The following is a 22,804-nucleotide window of genomic DNA, read 5'->3' on the forward strand; positions in this document are numbered from 1 at the left end:
ACTAGCTATATATAGACCTTTGAGTCGTGTGACGCAACCGAATGTCAGGTGACACAAATCATTTAATTATTTGTATATTAAACGTAGTAGCAAGTCACCTAATAACACTATTCTGCATAGTTTTTATCTACATACAATCTGTCTGAAGCGTATTGTAAAGATATAACTTAGTTATTTGCATGTGTTTTTTTTTTTTTTTTTATAGTTATATTGTATAAACATACACAAATGAGCACGTTTAGATTTACTAGTTGTAAATTATAGTTATGAGCCTTAGGGAACTAGTATTTATCTAATATTGGATACAGTCTTTCATTTGATATATTCAGACAAATTTGTAGTGCAAATTCGTGTTTATTTCAAACATGAATGAGTTGATTTTATTTGGGAGTCAGACAGATTAAGGCGTCAACGATTTCTTCGCTATTTTGTAAGGTAATGTAGTTCCATATGAGGTTACTATTTGGTGTTTTCTATTTTGTCTATAAGTATACAGCCTGCCCGTTCGAATGTTTTTAGTAAAATTAGAGTGATGCGCGTTTCTTAAGAGCTTTCGAATTGTTTTTCAATATGTGTGTGCTCCCACTCGGCGCTGGGATCGAGGCCACGCATGGTCTCCTCAATGAAATGCATCTTGTTGTTCGCATCGACCAGGATGAGCGAATGGGTACGGCTCCCATAGCCGTGCTCGGCGATGTGCACATTGAGCGCGCTCAGGCCTTCGCCCCAGCTGGGCGCACGTCTCTCCAGTTCCGCATCCGGCCAGAATTTGTGTTTGTTCTTAAGCAGCTGCAGCAGCTCGCCGCTCAGAGTCTCCACATCCGATTGGCCGAATTCCTTTACAATCTGCTCGAATTGCTTGCGGCCGTATTGCACCTTTTCGAATGGGCACTCGGGCAAACTGTTGCCAAATCCATAGCATTGCCCCTGCTCGAAGGGCAACAGCGTGGGCGGCACGTTGCTCAGCAGCTTGATTTGAGCCGGCTGTCCGTCAGAGCTAAAAAGAAAATACATATGTATATATATATATATATATATATATATATATATATATGTATATGTATGTAAAGTCTAATTAGAGTCAGCTGGCACTAATCCCACTCAATTTCGTAATTGCTCGGCTGCCTCACTCGCTCGCACTATCGCTAAACAACGGCACTTGACTGTCAACAGGTTGCAATGCCAACGCACACTGTCACATAAGTACTAGAAGGACGTGTAAGTGTGTGTGCATGCGCATGTGCCTCCCCTTAACTTCGTGCGGAAGCAGCACAGTGAGACCAACAAGTGGGAGCACAGAGAGTAAGCTAAAGTGGCGTATGTAGGTGCTAATGAAAAAAATCGGATCTCTCGCTCGATCACACTGTGTCTTAGGAGTGCAGGCGAGCAAAGGGCCCCAGCAACAACACTGAGAGCAAGCAGAATATGGCGTATGTGGAAGTTGATGAGAAAACTCGGATCTCTCGCTCGATCAAATACGAAGTTGACAGTCTGAAAGCCTGCTGCAGCTCCAGTCAAACACATGTATGCATGTATACATATGTGTATGTATGTATGTACGTATATATTAAGCCTTTGCACTTACCCAATCTCAATGGAGACAAAATTAAATGCACTATACTTGGTGCAGTCCGCCAGCAGACTTTGATTATAATTTACAATATTGTGTTCAATATCCGTTTGACGCACATAGTCAGCTACGATCATGCCGCGTCCTAATAAGAAATGTTCGTTATTTGTGTGGCGTTCTTTATGCTCTTGGCAGCTGTTCTTGGTATTATTATGCGGTTGCAAAATGTTTTTGTGCGCTTCGAAACAAAAAGATTTTGTGGGTTATAAATTTATGAAGGAATAAAGGATGGGATTAATGCAGCCAATGTTACTGGCTTAACTTTGAGTGTGTGTGAGTGTGCGTATGAGTGTATAAGTGCGAGTGTGTGTGTGTGTTTTGTTTACCGACTGCATTGCGAGGCTTTGGCTCGCCAGTTAAATTGAGCAGAGCCCCCACTTTGAAGACGCCCTTCCCGCCGCCAATAGCCAGCCAAGTGCCGCCCTCACGTCCTGGTTCCAGATCAATGCCTACAAAAAATAGATACATTTGATAATATGTGACAACAATGAGGTGTGATTGCCCTTTGTAGATGGCACTCACCGCCATAGACGTGATCGCCATTTGACCATTTGGCTGCCGTTTGTGTATCACGGGCAAAGAACTCGTCGCGATTGGAGGCCAAGATGAGTTTATAGCCATTGGCATTGGGCTGCGAATTGGCATAGAAGAATATGACACACATGCTTGACACTCACTCGAAATTTGACTAGCTTTTGTTCTTAATAATAAATGCGCTGGAAAGCGAATTAAGTCAGTCCCTCTTTGTTGTTTATTTGTTTATCAGGAAATTATCGCTGACTCGGAATTATCTTATCCGTGCCACGCTCCCCGATTGCAATTGCCCCGTATAAACTTAGCGATGGCACCACATACAATTTATCCGGCTTTATACTGAGCAATTTCGCTAATAAATATGCATTGGATTGTGTAATTAAATCACATTCGCCTGTATTTTGTTGTTGTCTCCAATACAATGTTGTTCGTTTTTCTTTAGTTTTATTTTTATTTTTTAAATTTGCATTGCCAACTACTGGAAATCTGACAGCCAGTCGGTTCGTTATCGGTGTCAGGGCAACTTATCGATAGCTTGTCTGACTGCTCAGCCCTGGCACATGGTTGACTATTTGAGATCCGGCAACGCCGCTCAACCAGTTGAATGCAAATGGGCCAGCGTCGTACTAGAATTCGTTCAAGTATTTATGTTATTTTTTTCAAGTGCAAAACGTGTGTTAATTTACCAAACTTATACGCTGGAAACTGGCATGCTAGGTAGCACAGTTTAAGCATAAAATGCATGCACCGCAAGCTAGATTAAAACGTAATTTAAACAAATTTCCGACACACATACCTAAAAAAAACCAACGCACACACACAAACGCGCAACGCGTGCATAAACATATGAGCAAAGCATAGAAAAAAGCCCAGCACAACAATAACAATAACGTGAACAGAAGCAGCAGCAGCAGTTTGTGAAACAGTGTACAATAATATAATTGATAAAATTGATAAATGCAGAGTGAAGCGAAAGGAGGCACCTAAACGAACTACCGAAACGGCAGGCGCGATTTTCTTCGTCGTTGTCCCTGTGTCAATATAGAGAGAAAGAGAGGAAACAAAAAATTGTTACTAAAAATAGCAATAAATAGACAAAACCCCGCTGTCGCTGACGTTTTCTTCTTTCGGACTTTGGGCCTTGTCTCCGTTTTGACAGTTACCGTTAGCCTGTTGGATCAAACAGCAGCAGCCGCAGTTACACATACATAAAGACAAATATACAAATAAATAACTATAAAGTGAAATTACGCTACATTTTGGTGTCTAGTTTTTTTTTTGTTTTGTTTCGTTTTTGTTTTTGTTTTTCTGTTTTGTGCTTGCTGCGTTTGTTTGGACACGAAATAAGAGCAGCAGCACCACCAGCAACAACAACAACAACAACAACAACAACAGCAAAAACGTCAACATCAGCAGCAGCAAACACGGATCAACACAATGCTCTTAAAATTCACAAAAACCAGTGGAGCCGGCGGCGCGGGTTCGGGCACCAGTTCATCGATGCAGGCGACCACGACGTACGCGGTGCGCGCTGGAACAGGTTTGTTGTTGTTATATTATCTTATTTCTACATTTGGGGACATCATTTTGTTGTTTTCTTTATGCCCTCACTTTTACCTGTGCCTTTAACTTACATTCCACATACAAACCTATATATAGTATAACTATATATATATATAAATATAGATATACACATGTGTGTATATACACACATTTAAGAATGCTTTAATTGTGCGCTGGAATTTTGATAACGACACACGGACAAACAATAATAAACAATAAATAAAAATTGAACAACTTTAAGTATGAAAATTGTTTCTTGTTGATTTGTCTGTAAGTTGTCTGTCTTCTTCTTTCACATTATGTCAATGTGGGGGCGCCTCCAAGAAACCTCATCGCATTGGCCACACGATTGTATACAATCGACAGCGTTGCACAGTGGGTCAAAGCAATGTGTTCGCATCAATATTTATATAGAATTATAGAATTAAAATCAGTTAAATTAGTTAATTTACGTCGGTACAAAAGTACGATTTTTCAAGATGAATATATTATAAATAGATTTAAAAAAAATTGTGAATAAGCATTTAACAGCTAAAAGTCTACAGCAAAATCTTTTGCAAGATCAAAGCTGAAATTTAGAATTTTCAGCTTCCAATTGAATTCAAATTTCATTTTTTTTATATATTTATTCAAGAAAATCAAAGATAGACTCAGCTCAAATCAAATATCATGGTCCCATTATGCGTTTGTTTCACTTCCTAACCAAAACTCCCTTAGAACTGATGTTTGATCAATAAATTCGTCCCACTGTGCGACGGCGACGGCGACGTTGACAGCACGTTGTTCGCTGTTGTTGACTAAATTGAGTGTGTTAGAGTATTGGTTTCTATGTATGTACATACATATGTATGTATATATATATGTACATGTGTCTATGCATGTCTATACATATGTATGTATGTATGTATCTATGATTCTGTCGGCTGGGTAAGGTTGTTTGCGTAGCTTTTGCGTAGGCCACGCGGCACACGTGGCAAGCACAAAAACAACAATCAACTATACATACATACAAGAGCTCGATCATAAAATACCCTGCACGTGCAGCAAGACAAGTGAGAGATTGATCTGTTCACAAATATAATGACATATACTCTTCAGGCCGACAAATGCATGAAATAATTTGGTAAATAAAATAAATTATATATTAAATATATAACAACATTTTACTTGGCATTTTTGTTCTTCCAGTAACCCATATTTCAATATACATACATATATTAAGAATATTGGGGGCGCGGTAAAAATATATCTTACCAAGCTTTGGAGCTAAAACTTCAATTGATTTCCTGTGCAACTTAACTTGGTAATCAAGCGCGCCTACTTGGGGGCGTGGCTCGATAGGAAACTCTTTATATTTCAAATTAGTTTTTTGTATGTCCAGATAATTATATGCACTCTTCATGGGGCGTGGTAAATCGGAAAGTAACTATTTTTAGTTTATGAACGAGTATTGGGCAGTCAGTAGCACCCGATACTACATTCTTAATTGCTTTAGCTTATTTTAGGTCTGTTAATAGATCGGAGACAATAGAAAAGAAAATTAAGAGAAAACTATAAAATACTTACAAATAAATATGTTAAAGGCACAATTACCCACATTTAGCAAAAAATATATTTTATAAAATAGTAATTACCAAAAATTATAATTACACACATTTAGCAAAAAATATATTTTATAAAATAGTAATTACCAAATTTTATGAAAGTGGAAAAATATAAGAAATAAATAAATAAATAAAATACCAATAAATTTAGTATATAAAATAAACAGTAAATTATTAACAAGTATTATATTTTTTTATTTTATAAATATGCATTAAACATAAAAAAAAATAAAACATTTAGCAAATATATTTAATAATTTAAAAATTAACACAAATATGAAAGTAAAAAATAATATATATATACAAAATAAAATTTAAAAAATAAAAAAATATAAAAAAAATATATATATAAATGAAAAACTAACTTTTAATAAAATTTTAACATTTATATAACATGTCCAAACATTTAAATATCACATCTCATTCAATTGTAATTTTAATAGTTAAAATTGAAATCTCATTTTGGCTCTATATTCAAATGTCAATATTCGCTTGCCAACCATTTGATGCGCATATGCTTGACTTACATGTGATTACAGGGTATGCCTCTGTACATAGTACAGCAACAATTATGGTCGTTGGCCCTTGTCGCTGTATTGATTAGAAAGCATAATAATAACGGCTCATAAGGATCCTTTGGTGCTGGCACTTAACGATGACTGTCAATTTGAGTGTGTATTTTGTGCTCGAACACCGTTATATGTTAGTACGGGCGGTCAGTGTCCTGTGTCCAGTGTCCCGTGTCCTGTGTCTGTGGACATTCCGCTCCTAGGTGTTATTCGACAATGTTTGCCAATGTTCATTTAATAGAACTTAATCGTGTCTGCAAGGTCGCGCCCGGCGGGCTCAGAAGCCACCACCTGATGCGCTTCCAGTCGCAGTCCTTGACAACAACGACATTAGCTAATACAAGACAGCTTATCGAATAGGACTCCCGCCACCCACTTCAATCCACATTCATCCTGAGCCACGGTACGTGTTCAATCCACTTCAATTATTGCCTCGATTACCTGTAATCCTGCTGCTAAAGCAATTTTAATTGAATCAGAGATAATCTCATTACTACGAGAGGATTCCACTTTGATGTGAAATATAAGATAATTATGTATTCTTAAAGTGAATCAAAAAAATGCGAAGGATGTGATTCTGATTACATTGGAATGCCCAGCAATACTAGAGCGGGCTCTTAAATGATGTGATGTACGACTTAATATATATGTTTATGTATGTGTCGAGTTCCGATAATTCAAAATGGCTATGGGTATCAGAAATTTAAACTTTCAAGAATTTTCAATAACTAATTTTTTTCAACAGATAGAATTTTTTTCAATTTATCTTTTAATTTTTATTATTCATCAAGACTCGACTGTACATAAATATTATTATAGAACCCTTCTGTCTGTCACTTTCAAGCACTTCTCTCCTCTTACTTAAACATAAACATTTTATTTTTGTTGTTTATTATTTTAGTCAAAATCGATACTGGAGTAGTCCTTCATATGTTTATAAAATTGGTCTTGCTTTTTCTTCACACACTTATGGAGCGGCTTGATTTAGCCTATCTTGCACGTTGTTAAGCCCATAGTCATCAAAATTTTTAAATAGAAATTTCTAGAATTTTACAGCTGTGCAAACTACCAAAAAAGTCGAATTACAAAATTTGCTTAGCTAGCAGTTAACCAGTTTCGTAGATCATTGAGATCAAAAATGCTTCGATCTGAGTTTTTGGGTATATCATATGTACATATATACATATACATATCTTTAATGCTGAAGCATTTCTTGAGCATATGCTGAAATCCTTAACAGGAATGCTTTCTTGTTTCCGCCCTGCGGGGGAATTTTCTGGACATGTTCACGATTATAGCGTGAGATTTGCGGAGCTGTTATTCATAGAAAAACCCTATTACAACTGGTTAAGCATTTAAGTATATATCACTTAAGACATACTCGATATTTTCTCTTTATTTCTGCATGACGTTTACACTGTCTGTAACTCACGCTCCTTCTCCCTCGCTCTCTCTCTTTCTCTCTCTGTGTTTGTCTGCCTCTGTCTTTGTCTCTGACAAGTCTCGTGATTTGAGCTAGTCAGCAATTGACGACGACAAGTTCGCCTTCATAGTCTGTCATCTGCTTGCCGCCAATAGCCCCACGTTCCATGCTCCACGCCCCACCCCCATTTCTGGCTATATTAATGCAATTTTCTGCTCGCTAGATTAGTTAATGATCGAGGGGCGTTGTCGCGACTGTGCTTTTCAGGTTATATTGGTATGCAAAGCTGCAAGCTCTAAAGTCGCAGCAACAGCTTGAAGTAAAGAAAATCCAGAAAAAAATCAAATCGACTAGGCTATACTCTGTAAATTTGTTTATTTGTGAAAAAGTTTGACTTGGAAATATGATTATTGTTGCTTATGATTATTATTATTGTTTAATTAATACTTAATACTTGTGCTGTATGTACTCATGTATTATAATTTATATAAATTTCTATTAATATTTTTATTTTAATATTCAGTTTATTTATATTATAAGAGGGTATAGAAATTTTGGCCCTTTTTCTGTAAATGAAACTTTTTTCACATAACTAGAGAAATCCCTATATAAGTATACTCATCAAAAGAGCTAATGATCATTTTTACAGACTAAAATAACAGAGGTACGAAAGAGTACTCTACTCTAGACTATGACATTGAGAAGCCCTGACCCCTTCGAAGAGCTGATATTCCAATCATGCATTATATTTGTACATCAATAGATTAATTAGCTCTCAGCAGAGTATTATGCAGTCGGCGATGCTCAAGTGTCGCTTTGTCACCTGTTGTTCTTTAGCTTCCACATATGATTATATGGCACTTGTATATAGTATATAGGATGTATGTATTATCATATGTGTGTATATGTATAAAAGCATCTTTTTTTTTTTTTGTTTTTTATTTTTTATTTTTTTTGGCGAGCCCACCTCAATCAAATCGTTGTTGTGGCGCGCGAATAGTTCAGACGACAGTGCATTCATTATTAGATATTCGTTTCGTCTTTCCACATGCAAGTGTTATTGTTGCCATTGTTGCTATTGTTGTTGTTGTTGTATTTCTGTACTCTTCTAAGAGTAAAATCAGCGTCAAAACAAAATGATTAGTGCTTATTGTGGTTGTTTTTGATCTTTTTTTTCTATTGGGTTTTACCTAGTGCTCGCCTTAAATTAATTAAATACTCTACGTCTCTTTTTTTCGCGTTTTTATATGTATTCATTAGCTTTGTGTCTCGTTTTGTGAGCGTCTACGTCTGGGTTTTATGAGTCAATATCAGAGATTTCAGACAGATGAAATGCAAGTGGAAATATATGTATAAAACATATATGTATGTATGTATATTTGACACTCTATGTAGAGTATTTAACTTGTTTTTAATCTCAATAAACTGGGCTAAAATATATACAGCTCTGAGGAAGGCAAGTAAATACAATATAGACAATAAAATGTAATGTATGTATGTATGTAGTGATGCGAATTTAGTGTGTTCGTATTCGTATATATGTACATATGTATTGCCAGCGATGGAGTGACTCAAGAGGGGAAATAAAATATGAATGAAACAGAAAACAAAACAAGCCAATTAAGTAGCGGTCCAAGACAGATATTAGTGTTAACTTGGGTATTCACAGAATCCGAGTGGAATGACTCGGCAAATGTAAAGCTGAATAAGATTTAATAAATTGCAATTTTATTTGCATATCATTCGTTATGAATTAGAACTATGGCTGGTCAGAGCTCTGACAGTCTAGATAGTTTTGCAAGAAAAAAAAAAAAAAAAAAAAAGGAATGATATTAAATGTTTTCAGCTATTCGAAATTTCTTTGGTATACCATTAGATTTGATATGGGAATTGCCACTCTAAGCTTTCAATGTTGCAGGAATAGGTTCAGGATTTCTTTGCACTGTTTTACTTTAATTCTGTACAAAAATCATCATATTCTTAAAGTACAATAGTGAGCTAGGGTGAATTAAGCAATATTTAATAAAATTTTTATAAATATATATAATATTTTATATAATAGAAAATAATATGTATGTATCATTATTTAGTTGATGCCATTTGACTTTATAAATCATAAATTTTAACTTTACATTTAGCGTTTACATAATTTTTTAACATTGTCTTTAATGTTAACTTCAATGTTAACTCTAACTTTAACATTAACGTTGGCTTTAACAATAAGTTGAAGCGGAATTTTAACTTTATAGCATTAGCTTTTACGCTACGTTCACCTAAAGGAATGAAAGCCTTTTTATTAACAATTTCTTCTTCCTCATACTTTCTAAATTTAAACTATGTTTAACGTAAACCTAATGACAGTTGGAAATAATATTAGAATATGCAAAAATTTAGTTGCATAAATAACAAGATTCTAAGCAAATTAATTTTTGATTTTTGTTTTAATCTGAATTTTTTTTAATATTATTTAACATAATTTTCATAGAATAATCTATTATTGTTTTGGATAAGCATTTCGTTCCTTTGGCTATTCTCATTTTAAACTAAAAAGGTCTAAAGGTTGCCTCCGTTCAGCTCGTTGTGGAGCTTCGGTTAGTTGGTAGGGTGGAAGAGGGGGTAGGGCGAGTTGATCACTCTTAATTGTCTTACTTTGGAGTTAGTGGCTAAATTGTTGCGTGATCGTTCGAAAATAATACTATTTGTTGTCGTCATTTCACATGAGCGATAAATTCCATTACATTGCCCGATTATTATATTCCATTACATTGCCCGATTATTATATGCCATAGGCAACAACAACAACAGCAATACGACAGGCAACTGTCTAAGGTCAAAACGCAACACTGCAAAATGTTTCTTGGAAATTAATCGGCGTCAGACAACGGCGAGTGCACCCGTTTGTCTCTCTATCTGCCCCCCTCTCTGTCTTTCTCTCTCTCTCTCTCTCTCTCTCTCTCTCTCTCTCTCTCTCTCTCTCTCCGTCCGTCCGTCTGTCCCTCTCGCTGCACCACTTTTTATCCGTGTCTATTACAAAAGCCAAATGGCTGTTATTGTCGGAGTGGTGTACGGATTGGATGCCCCGGAAATGCCGTCAGTGTAAAACGTAAACAGGCAGCTAAACGAGCGATCGATGCCGGTTTGTGACTCCCCATACAGCCGGTTTAATATCTAATTTTGATCTGCCAATATACAGCTTGAACTAAATCGTAAGAGTTTTTCTGCCTTTCGATGATGGCTCTGAGAATTTTTCTATGCCCAATTTAAGAAAGGAATTTCGAATTCTCAATATCATTTATAGATATAGTTTTTCTATATTTCATTTTAAGACATAACAGTTTGCATCTTTTGTTATTGCTAGCGCAGCCTAGAACCGTTTCTATATACACACGTACGTCTCTTGCATCGTCTAAGGCTATAGACCTCGCAACGGAAGTTGTAAGCAGTTTGACGTCAATTGTGAGCAATCGACACGGTGGTGTTAATTTTTTAAAATTCATTTATTATTTTATTAATCAAACAAAAACGATTTGAATTTAGGCGCGAAGTCTCTATATTAAATTATTGTGCACAAAAAGAATGAATAAATAAAAAACACATATGTACAAAATATTTGGCTGCTGAGTGAGGGCAAATAACATAAGATACCATCCAGAGTTAAAGACTTGTTAATACACAATATTAAACACCCTGCAACGAAAACTAGAACAGGTAAGCCATAGAGCAAGATAGACGGACGGAGAATGTATGAAGCTAATATACTCATTTTACTTTCACCAATGCGTATTAAAGGTATTCTAGATAGTCTTATGAATTTGTGTCATGAAAAAATTACAATATTATTATTTTAAAAATTCAAATTCAAATTATAATTAATGATTGGAATTAATAAACATTTGATTTGTTTGTGATTTTTTGACGGAATTAAATAAGCTTAGGTTACATAAGTTATTTGATGGATTGACTTTTTTGGGATTCCCGAAAATGCCATCTAGAACTAAACTGGAATTTAGATTCTATGTAGTTTGTAATATATGGTAATATTTTAATTATAGATATTTTTTCATATTTATATATATTTATTTATATACATATATATATATTTTTTTTTTTTGTCATGAAACCTTTTGAAAATGATTACCATTTAACTGCAGCAAAGGTTTCAGCCTTTCAAGTATTCCCCACTTAGTTTTAGACAATTGTAGAGAAATTTTAACGCCTAGCTACAAATTGACAAGTGAAACGAAACAAAAAAACAAAAAAATAGAAGGCAACAAATCGAGCTGAGACTCGGCATTCAGCCCAGCCTTCAATAAATAGTAAATCGAGCCCTGCCCCAAAAGTTACGCATCCATCCACATGGTAGACTCAAGTTGTGCAAATAGATGACAAACGACAAATGACAAACTGAGACGCGCTCTCACTAACCGTTATTTAGGCTATCTGGAAATAGATATTTGGATATCTGCCAGCTATTTAGATATTGGTAAAGTTTTCTTTTCCTTTGGTCTTCGTGATGGTTCTCTGAAAACAGGTTAATAACTATTTCATTCTATGCTTTCGATTAGGTAACGGCTTCATGAATTGGTTATATCCAATGAAATATACAACTGTTTGCGCCCCAAAGAGTTTGCTATATCATTGATCATAATTTGTTATCATGAAATGTGCAAGTCATGTAGCGAAATGTCTGATGCCATAAAGTAAATCATTTAATATATTCTCGATCGTGGTAATCGAGTTATATCTAGAGCGGTACACTCGTTTGCTTTTTAGAGGTGGATTGATTTCAGTATACTCCATAAATTTAAATTGATTTTTGCTGCTTACATCTCTAGATAACGATTGCCAATTAGATTTGTTGCAGGTAATCGATAAGTTTTATCGGTTTTAAATCATTTAATCATTCCGTACTTTGCCATATTATATCTCTGAACTACTTTAGTCATCAAATGATTTTCTTAGCTTTTACTAAAGGTTATACTTAGGTAATCCCAAATTTGGAAAATTATAATAATCGATATCTTTGATCGCATTTGAATTATCTAATTATTTTTATATTTCTTAACTGTTTTAGTTATCGAATTGATTTTTCAGCTTTTATTAAAGTACACAAAGAGCTGAAATTTTACAATTTTTAGGTAAACCCAAAGTTAGAGCATTATAATAATCGATAGCTTTTATCGCATTTGACTCATTCCCTATCACTCCATATTTCTGAACTGCTTTAGTCATCAAAAATAAAGTATACAACGAATATATATATGCATACAATGAATAGAAAATTGTAATATATGCATATCATATTATTGTTAAGGGTATCGCCTAGTCGGTCACTTCACCACGTAGAGCACCTTTGATTGTTTGGTTGTCAGATTTTGAATGTCGAGCAGCAAAAAAAAAAAAAAAAAAAAAAAAAAGAGATCACGTGACGTTTAATGTGGGTGTGTATCATCTAGCCGAAAATCGGTAAAAGTGATTAATGGACATTTATTATGCCCACATACAAGTGCATATATGTATGTATATGTACATACGTGTATACCAATATTACCTATGTATGGGATCATATTGATAAACACGCGCATGCATGTTTGTTCCTTTCTTTAATATTGACGTGCTAAACGAACCAATTTCTGTCGTTGTTGCTATTGTTGTTGGTGTTGTTGTTGTTGTATTCCATTCATCTAGCAAATAATCAAAGCACGCCCCCTTAGCTAAATTTTTAGATACCCTCAATCGCTGGCAAATAGCAATTGTGGGTATAATGTGTTTTTTTTTTTCTTCTTCTTTTTTTTTGTTGTCAAAATGTGTGTAACTGACAGAAGTGGGCGTGGCCGAGACAATAAGGTATATGCTGGGCGGGGCGCTCGAAGTGTATCCGAGTTTAGATGTTAATCTGATTCGCTTTGTATATAGATTTTAGCACATTGCAGCGTGTGTAACAAATGTTTGATTTACTATTTTTTTATTTATTAAAATCGATATTAAATTGCGCTAATTTAAGTCTAGTTTAGGGTAACTCCAAGTCGAGCATTTCCATTTAAAGTATTTCTATATATTTTTTTTTTTTTGCTGGCATCGAAAGAGAGATAGAAAGAGAGCGCGCTCTAAAAAAAAATAAATATGAAAATGAAAAACATGTAAATTAAAAACATTTGATTAAATTAATAAACTTGAGATTTTATATAATTTTAATAGATGGCACGTATTCTATTTGCTGCTTTTTGTTTTTCACTTCTCTTCGGGCCAATCGTATTCATAATGAGCAACATTATGAGCTATGATTACCCCATGATTACCCTATTATAATCGGCACATGGCATTATCAGTTTAGTGCTAGCATTTGGCACCTGTTCGTATTTTATTTTGATGACTCAACCCGCAGAAATGTCACAGAAAGAGGTGCAAATTAAATTTTAATGGCCATCTAATTTGTTGGCAAATACAAAATAAAAAAAAAAAACAAGAAAAATAAGTCAAAGCTACAGCAGCCAAAAGGTAAATCTCATTGCCGATCTCTCGTACTCTCTCTCTCTCTCTCTTCTCGATCCCACCCGTCTCTCTCTCTCTCTGTCTCATTCCTTATACACGCATTCTCTCTGCTCTCGCTATCTCTATCGTTCGTTTACTCTCACTCTCTGTCGTCCTCTCTCTCTCTGCTCTCATTGTCTCTGTTGCTCTCGCCTTTACAATAATTTTTTGCGTCGTTTTTTTTTTTTTTTTTTTTTTTTTTTGCGTTCTATATGCTTTTCTTATATTTGTTTACAATTCAAACACACACAAACAGTTGTTGTTGTTGCTATTTTTTTATGCGCAAGCGCCACAAAAAATTAACAATAACAAAAGCAAATGGCAATAATAATGAAACGCGCTCTCAAGGTTGCAAAACATTGTTGCTAATTTTTCATTCACTCAAACAGCAGTCGAATGGACGCCTTAAATCAAATTCTTTCAAATCATATAGAATTGGGAACTATAAAAGCGCACGTATAAATATGTTATATTTGTGCAAGTAGTTCAACTTAAATATATATAAATACATATATATAAATATATAGAGAGATCTTAAAATAACAATAATGCCCTTAAACTCTCTGCAAAGAACCCGAGCTGTAGTTTAATTGGCTGCAAATCTTCTACTAATTCAAATTTGTTTTTTTTTTTGTTGTTGTTGTAACATTGGAATTTTAAATGATTAACGAGCATCCCTATAAATACCCTATTTTATTTCTCTGTGTCTCTTAAAAACATGTTCAAAAATTGCTTCTTTATTAGTTGATCCATAAAATACATAAATAAAAAATAAATAAATAATGTAAAAAATTAATCAAATTACTACTCATTATAAAAAAATGGAAATAAATAAAAAAAAGTTGAGTAAAAAATAAATAAAAATAAAAAATAAATAGTACAAAATTAATAGTAAAAGAAATAATAAAAATTATATAATCGAATTTTATGGGATTCTATAAGAACTGTTATGTGCTTAATATTCTATGTAAAAATAATAAATAATTTAATAATTTATCATTTATAAAAAATAATAACACTAATAAAACTACTAAAAATAATTTTAAAAATAGAATAAAAGAAAAAATAAAATAAAATAAATAAACAATAAATAATAAATAAATTAAAGATAAATAAAAATTAAGTGAAAATAATAGTAATGATAGACAGTAAAAAAAGAAATAATAAATAATAAATAAAAAATAATAAATAATTTAATAATTTATCATTTATAAAAAATAATAACACTAATAATACTACTAAAAATAATTTAAAAAATAGAATAAAAGAAAAAATAAAATAAAATAAATAAACAATAAATAATAAATAAATTAAAGACAAATAAAAATTAAGTGAAAATAATAGTAATGATAGACAGTAAAAAAAGAAATCATAAAATATTTGAAACGTATAGAATTTACCATAAATCTTATTTTCTCAGTCAAACTTCTATTTTTATGGCAAATAAAAAAGATCTACAATTCAGGAATATTTGTATGTGTGTGTATATCGAATGAAATCAAATATGTTTGTATTCAGTATTATTGATTGTCTTGCAGTATGCAATTGAATCGAACTTGTTCATATTTATTTGGCTTGATTGATTGATTGATTGATGCCAATTCAAGTCTGGCCCAAAGTGCACTTGCTGTTGTGCGATAAACGACTCGTAAATACCCAGGGTATAAAGCAGGCTTTAATTCTTTAAATTCTCTTTGATAAAACATAAATATTATATTAATATTCATATGTTGATGTATTCAAGATGCTTTCTGTTAGGCCTCACCATGCCAGTTGAGAGCATGAACTTTTATATGAGCTCGAGAGCTCAAGCCAATATACCCCTTTGCCTTTTACAATATACATACATACATATGTATGTATGTATGTAGATAGTAGCATAAAGAGCGATACCGACGAATGGCAGCGCATGCGACCGTCACGTGACGAAAGAAAACAAAAAACAAAAAAGCAAAAGAGAAGAAAACAGAAACAAATGTAATAATAAATTAAGAACAACAACAATGGCAATCAGCAGCAACAAGACAACAACAACAACAACAACAACAATTAAAATGTTAGCAAAGTCTGTAGTAGTAGTTAAACATATTTGTTATTGTCTTTTGGCACATTTGTCTCAGTGGCGCGCGCATCGTTTGACAGTTTGATTCCGATTCGCTATGTACGTCATTGTTATAGTTATCTCCCATCCCATCCCATTCCCATCCCATCTCATTCTATCCCATTGCATCCCAATCCCATCACACTTCTATTTCGTGATGAGATCTGCGATCGAACGTGGAGAGCACAAAAAGTACTTTACTCACTCCTCATTACTGAAATGTAAACAAAATCTTATCAATTTCAGTCGCTGTTGGTCGTCGTCGTCGTCGTCGACGACGTCGACGTTCGCTCGAGTCCAACTGGCTCACACAGCTCACGCCCAACTCATAAAGATACGGGATACATATATTTGCATACATGCACACGTAGATGTACACACACACACACACACACACATGTGTACATAAACACATACATAAGTACTTATACACAATTGTCATTTGCCATTTACCGTCTAGTGAATTTCACAATATATCGCGAAATTTAAACAATGTTCGAATACATACATACATACATATATACGAACTTATACAGACACAGAAACATACATATAGTATATAGTAAAAGCGTATAAAGAATTCAATTTGTTTCTATGCGTCGAAGCCTACTCGATTTGAATATTTAGTTTTTCTAATCAGTCTAGGTTTTAGGCTATTAATAAATATGTATATAAAAAAAAAATAATTGAAAAAAAAAAAATCCAAATAAATACGTTTAATGTCTTGTAAATACTTTTATACAACAGCCCGTCTAGAAATTCGTTTAATCACAATTTAATTGAGACTTGTGTTAGTCATATAGTACAAATGCTGCTAGCCAAATGAAGATAACATTATTTATAGCTGGCTAAATTATGTTTTATATGTATGTATGTATGTACTTACTAATTACATTGCAGCGCAAAATGTCATTCAACTCTCCTGAGCTTCCTCTATATAAAAAAAAATAATAACAATACAAAATTATTCTCAAATATATTAATTTTACCAAGACAAACAAATAAGATCTAGTTGGTAGTGCGCGTCTGCATACAAAGTATGAGCTGAAAACAAGTAAAAGAACCTTGCAATCGGTTGTTATCGGCTTCAAAATACTCATTCACAGCCTAAGTAGTGCTAGATCTATTTACCAATTCGCGATTGGGCTGTAAATCTGTAGAGGATACAGTTTGTAGGCATAGATACATACATATATCCACCATATGCATTCCAAATTTCAACTCTACCGCCACAACTCCGTACACCCCTTAAAAGTAAACAAAATCTCAAAATGTCAACAACATCTGAACTTATGAACTTAGTATAGATATTAATGTTCATCATATAATATGTTAATTAAACTATATGTATATAACTTTGAAAATATTGAAATATTTCAAATGCTTTTCAGCTTTATTCTTTTCAATTTAATTCATTGGATATCATTGGGATTGAGATACGTTTATACTTTGTTAGCTTGTTGACTGTGCCTCCATTAGTGAGCCACGCGGAATGTGGCGACGGTTTCTGTATAAAATCTTATCAGATTTCTTGATTATTTTTTGCTCTAACACATTTGTCGACATTTGTTATACTCGTTCATGGAGTAAAAAGAGTATATACATTTAACTGGGCATCTCTTTGTCTCTAATTGTGTTTCAAAGAGAATAGAATAGAATATAAAAATAATTACTAGATTTTACCTGTAATGCCTGAAGGCTATGATTATTATATTGCCTTCGCATAAAAGTGTTGAAATAGTCTTTCTATAAATACTATATTCTCTACACACTCTCTGGAAGTTGATGTACTCGCTTGGTAAATCGAAGCCTATTAAAACAATATGCTCCAGAGAGCATATAGCATATTTTAATTTCTAAATATAACGTTTCTTTCATCAGTTAGCCTTAGCTTTTGTGTCATGATCGGGTATTATGCAGTCAGTATGCTACTCACTTGTTACGAACTATTTTCGTTTTCGTCACAGCTTTTACAAGTTCGGCGTACGCCAAACGTTACACGCCTGATATCAATGCCATAGAGAAATACAACTATTTACACGCAGTCACACTTACATCACACACACGCGTGCCTGGGCAGCGCTAGACACACTTATACAAACATGAAATTTGTGCCTCAAGGCGGACAGCATAATAATAATAATCTCTCGCTCCGACTACATGAATTGATAAAGGCAAATTATTTAGAAAAACTACAACAAGAATTCGACAAGTCGATCTTTGTAGTTAAAACCGGTTCGATTTCGTTTGGTTTAGCGATTGGGCATACCCTGGAATGTGTGTGTGTGTGTTTTTCTTGTTGGTTATTGACTTTTGATTAACATTAGCAAATACATACATAGTAGGTATATGTAATCAGAGCAGTACGACTCTAGATGCGCGCTAGACAAAACTTTTGTCTATGAAGCTTGGAGGCTTAAAGTCAATCTATTAATAGTTTATAAACCCAGGGTAATTCCTTGATTTAGAGTATTCCCATTTCCATTCCCATCACTTGAACTTTGACATTTTCCTATACATATTAAAATAAAGCATATGGACAAGTTTTTTTTTTGTGGATTGTGCAAAATCTTTTTCTCTCGACTTGAAGGTAATTTCGATCAAGTTCTGGCTTATCAGCTCCAGCATGCGAACTTACTTAGTTCAAGTCTTTTTAGAATCCACATCAGAAACACGTGATGCAAGTGACGGCAACGTGAACGCCTGTCATATGCTAGCCCGGAAGTAGACCCAACCAGAATCATAGCATAATCGCCCTAAGCACACACACGTTTCATTGTATGTATAACCGCATGGTCGTTGAGATTGTACTACATGCATATGTATGAAATACTCGAAATTAGAATAAGTACGGCATTCCTTTGTTGTATACCGTGGGCGAGTATAGCATAGACTGATTAAAATTATGTTGAACTGATTTTCAAGTGCTAGAAATATGTTTTCCTTAGTCATATATTAAGAATTATAAACCTTTTCTGATTATGCCTAGGCGAATCTATAGTATTGATTGCATATTTTTTAATTTATGCTTAACAGTAGGTAAATGCAGGGTATACTTAAGTCTGACATTAAATACAATATATATATTATATTATATATATTTTTTTCTGGCCAGCTTATCATAGTTTATAATCGCATTTACCGGCCCATCCTGACTAGTGTGTTAAAATAAGATTATTAGATTGCTTGGCTGTTGGGGGTAAGGCACCGTCTGTGCTGACGTTTGTGGTAGCTGGCGATGGTTTATCAGATGCATAACCTCGAAAAGAAAACAAGTAGCAGTGCGCCGACTAGAGGATACCCTACGACTTGCTCAATCATTCTACGTTTCAGACACACACACAGACACATGCATATAAGCGCGTACGCCTACTGCGCACTTTACGCAGCTTGAGTTTTACTATAGCAAATTAATTGTTAAATAGCTAATCAAATTTACAGCTCGTGATAATGACTGACAGAATTGTCTATTGGCTCTGTATTTCAAATGTAAATTTGTCGAGTAAGGGAGGTAAACAAAATCCGAAATAACCAAAATACGTCTCAAATCAACTAATCGATTCTTATCGATAAAAAGGAAAACATGATAAGCTCGTCCGGCGTATAGTACACAAAAATATATGTATGTATATTTGAACTTTAAAGTCTGTCCCTTTTTGTTTTGTTTAAGAAATCAGATAAGCATGCGGATCAACTCAGCTCGTTGTGCTGATTAAGACACTGTGCTTTATTGACACCGTCACGCCCCCTTTTTGTCAGTCCCATACATGCACTAAACTATGAGATAAGTTGATGAACCTTAAGTATTTCAGCTCTACCGAGTCGTACATATGTATATACATTGGCAAAGAAACGAAGTGCAATTGTACTTTGGTCAACATTAAAGGTCATATCCACAGGTGTTAAACAAGTCGGTATATAGTCGCATCAAAACGATGGCAATATTTGAACAGTCGATCTTAAATTCTCATGTAGACGATAATGAAGCCAATGGCAATGGTGGTCAGTGAAATTTGTCGATTAGGCAGGCGGCTGGCTTGCAAATTGACGAGAGTAAAATAGATAAACGGAATAGCCATCAATTACCAAATTTAATTTGCAATGTCTAGCCGCCAGTTAACAGACAGCCAGGGTGCGCGTGCGCGACACACATATATGTAACCGCAACGCAACAGTTCTGCTTGCGTCGACGCGCAAACGTCCCTGTTATCTGCGCTCTGTTATTGCTCTTGTCTTAATAGTCGTCGTCTGTGTCTGTTCATGCGTTTGACAGATGACTGAGCCGACAGTGGCAGCGCCGGCGGAGGCGGGGGCGGGGGCGGAGACGACGGCGACGGCATTGGCGGCCGTTTTCTTTGTCTCGCTTACGTACGTAAGCATACCCTGCACTCTATAATAATTGGGGGGTATCCATCATTGATTATACAAACAGCAATAGAACTGGTCGGGCAAGTGTTTCAGTGCTCCATAGCTCTCCATAGATCTCTAGTTGTATAGTTTCATAGCTCCATAGTTCCACAGTTTTACAGTTCAATAGTTTCTTAGTTCTAGACTCTATAGCTCTATAGTTCTGCAGATCTATAGCTCTACAGGTTCAAGGCTCCATAGTTTTAGTGTTCCATTGTACCTCAGCGCAAGATTTGTGAAGTTCCGTACGTCTAATGTTCCTCAGCTTTGCAGTTTTAAGGTTCCACAGTCCCTATGTTCTATATGATAGTTATAATGTTTTAGTCGTCTAGTTTTTAGTTCCACAGCTCCATACTTCCATACTTCTTTTGCTCTATGTTCTCTGTATACTTCCATACTTCAAGTTTCAAGGTCCTAGTATTGAAGATTTTATACTCATCTATGAGATCTTTTTTTTTTTTTTTTTAATTTAATTTTGGTCATAGCCTAAACATATAATATTTGTAATCACAAATGTCTATCTCAGCTGAGTGCTGAGTATCTTGAAGTCATGCTGCCTTTAATTGCACGCCCTAGTGCTATAGTGCGGCTATAATTGTATCGCCGAGCGGAGCAGAAATTACAACAAATTAAAGCAAATTAATATAATCTTTTGGTAGTCAAAGTTGAAGCAAAACAGCACAAAAAAGAAAGTTAGCTATATAGATATCTATCAGACATTTTATGATCAATAATTGCGCAAAAATGTAAAAAAAAAAAAAAAAAAAAATAGAATCCAAAATGTAGATCCATAAAACCGATTCAATAACAAAAAATCAAATACCTATACACATATTGTTCAAATAGACAGATCTACATATATATGTATTGTATATATATATAATTAAAATTCTTTAATTTTTCCTTTGTTAGCTTTGAATTTATTGTTGCTTTTATTGTTGTTGTTGTTCAAACAAAAATATTTACATCAAATGCATTGATTTTTTTCTCCGTTCTCTTTGAATACATTTTATGGCACAATATTTATCATTTTTTGCAAATATACCCTTTGGCCTATACAAATGGGTTGATTAAATGTTAAATCGAATTTGTGAATATCTTTGGAGAATTTACTAAAGCTAGTCAACATTAATTTAAATTTTATTATTTACAAATAATAATTTTCTTATGATTAAATAAAATTCATGAAACAAAATTAGTTCATTTTCATATTCATAAAAATATAAAATTTATAAATGAAATATATATATTTTTTTATTCATATATTTTAATTGTTACGTTTTGCCGTAAAATATTTAATTATTAAATAATGATTTTTTTTTACGTACGAATATATACACATCATATAAACCACATATTGACTATATTATAACTGTGAACGGGACCCACTCCTTGTTGTAAATTCTTTATTTCAATTTTAATTTTGATTTCCGACAAAAAGAAGAAGAAGAAGAATGAGAGAAAAAACAGTGGACAAAATGTTTTCCACATTCTTATGACTTGCGGTTCGTATCTTCTACTGTTTGATTTATTTTGGGTTATGATATTGGTTTTGGGTTCATATTTGTATTTAGTATTAGCGTCTGTCGTATCGCATCGCATCGCATCGTTTTGGGAGCCCGAAGCGAAGCTGTACATATGCAGATGTCATACCGTATAAAGTCCACGATGCGTACGTTAATCGAAATTTAAAATGAATCGTACGAAATCGTGATGGGGCATTTAACATTATTAAGATTTTAAACTCGTTGTATGCACAGACAAATGTATGTATGTATGTATATATGTATGTATATGTATCCAACTTATATACAGCACAACTGTTCAGCACACACATTTTGGCTGTGAAATACTTTGTGGCATTAAGGCTGAATGAAAATAGGGCCAAAATGAACATTAAGTGTGTGTGTGGCTTAGATCGAACGGGTTTAAAACGCAAAAGAAATCAGAGAGAAACAACATGAAAACAACTTAGGGTATGTAGAGTGCATACACAGTTCAATGATATGCCAAAGTTGATATATCGCTATATTATACATATGTATGTGCTATATATAAATCTATTTTATCTTACGTTTTTATACTCATGCAGAAAATGTAGAGAGTATATTAGTTTTCCGACAACTGTCGCTGTTCACTAAATATATGAAATTCTCTTTGATAAGTTGTACATTCCATTCCAGTCCATTCCACTTCATATTTAATGTCTCTTAGATTTCTGTTCCCAGTTCTATTGCTGTCAGATCAGATCAGAAAGCGACTACCTCCGAAAATTTTAGAAAGATATATAAATATATGTACTTGATCTTCAAATATTGTCAACTTGGATAACTCTTTAGATATTTGTAGCTTTTTTTTTTAATTTTTTGATATTTTCTAAGGACGGTTTCCAACACTATTCAGTGCTGTTTAATGATTGATGCATTTGAGGATCGGCTAACT

General features: G+C 34.0%; 1 protein-coding gene across 2 annotated transcripts; it reads right to left on the bottom strand.

Annotated features, from left to right (window-relative positions):
• Nucleotides 1–12: 12 nt before the first annotated feature.
• Tango2 (transport and golgi organization 2) lies at nucleotides 13–2,874 on the bottom strand. 2 transcript variants are annotated; one of them, XM_089263755.1, is made up of 4 exons: nucleotides 2,153–2,874; nucleotides 1,957–2,079; nucleotides 1,586–1,808; nucleotides 13–997 (listed from the first exon to the last, which is right to left on the bottom strand). In XM_089263755.1, the coding sequence occupies exons 1-4, from the start codon at nucleotides 2,292–2,294 to the stop codon at nucleotides 544–546; spliced, it is 942 nt and encodes a 313-aa protein (XP_089119881.1). In that variant the 5' UTR covers nucleotides 2,295–2,874; the 3' UTR covers nucleotides 13–543. The 2 variants fall into 2 exon arrangements, with proteins under 2 accessions (XP_089119881.1, XP_030245632.1); XM_030389772.2 differs by having other exon boundaries at nucleotides 1,586–1,715; nucleotides 2,153–2,714.
• Between the last annotated feature and the right edge of the window lie 19,930 nt (nucleotides 2,875–22,804).

Source organism: Drosophila navojoa, chromosome X (assembly GCF_054131105.1).
Source record: "Drosophila navojoa isolate 15081-1374.11 chromosome X, UAZ_NAV_1.0, whole genome shotgun sequence".
In the NCBI taxonomy this organism is placed as follows: Eukaryota; Metazoa; Arthropoda; class Insecta; order Diptera; family Drosophilidae; genus Drosophila; species Drosophila navojoa.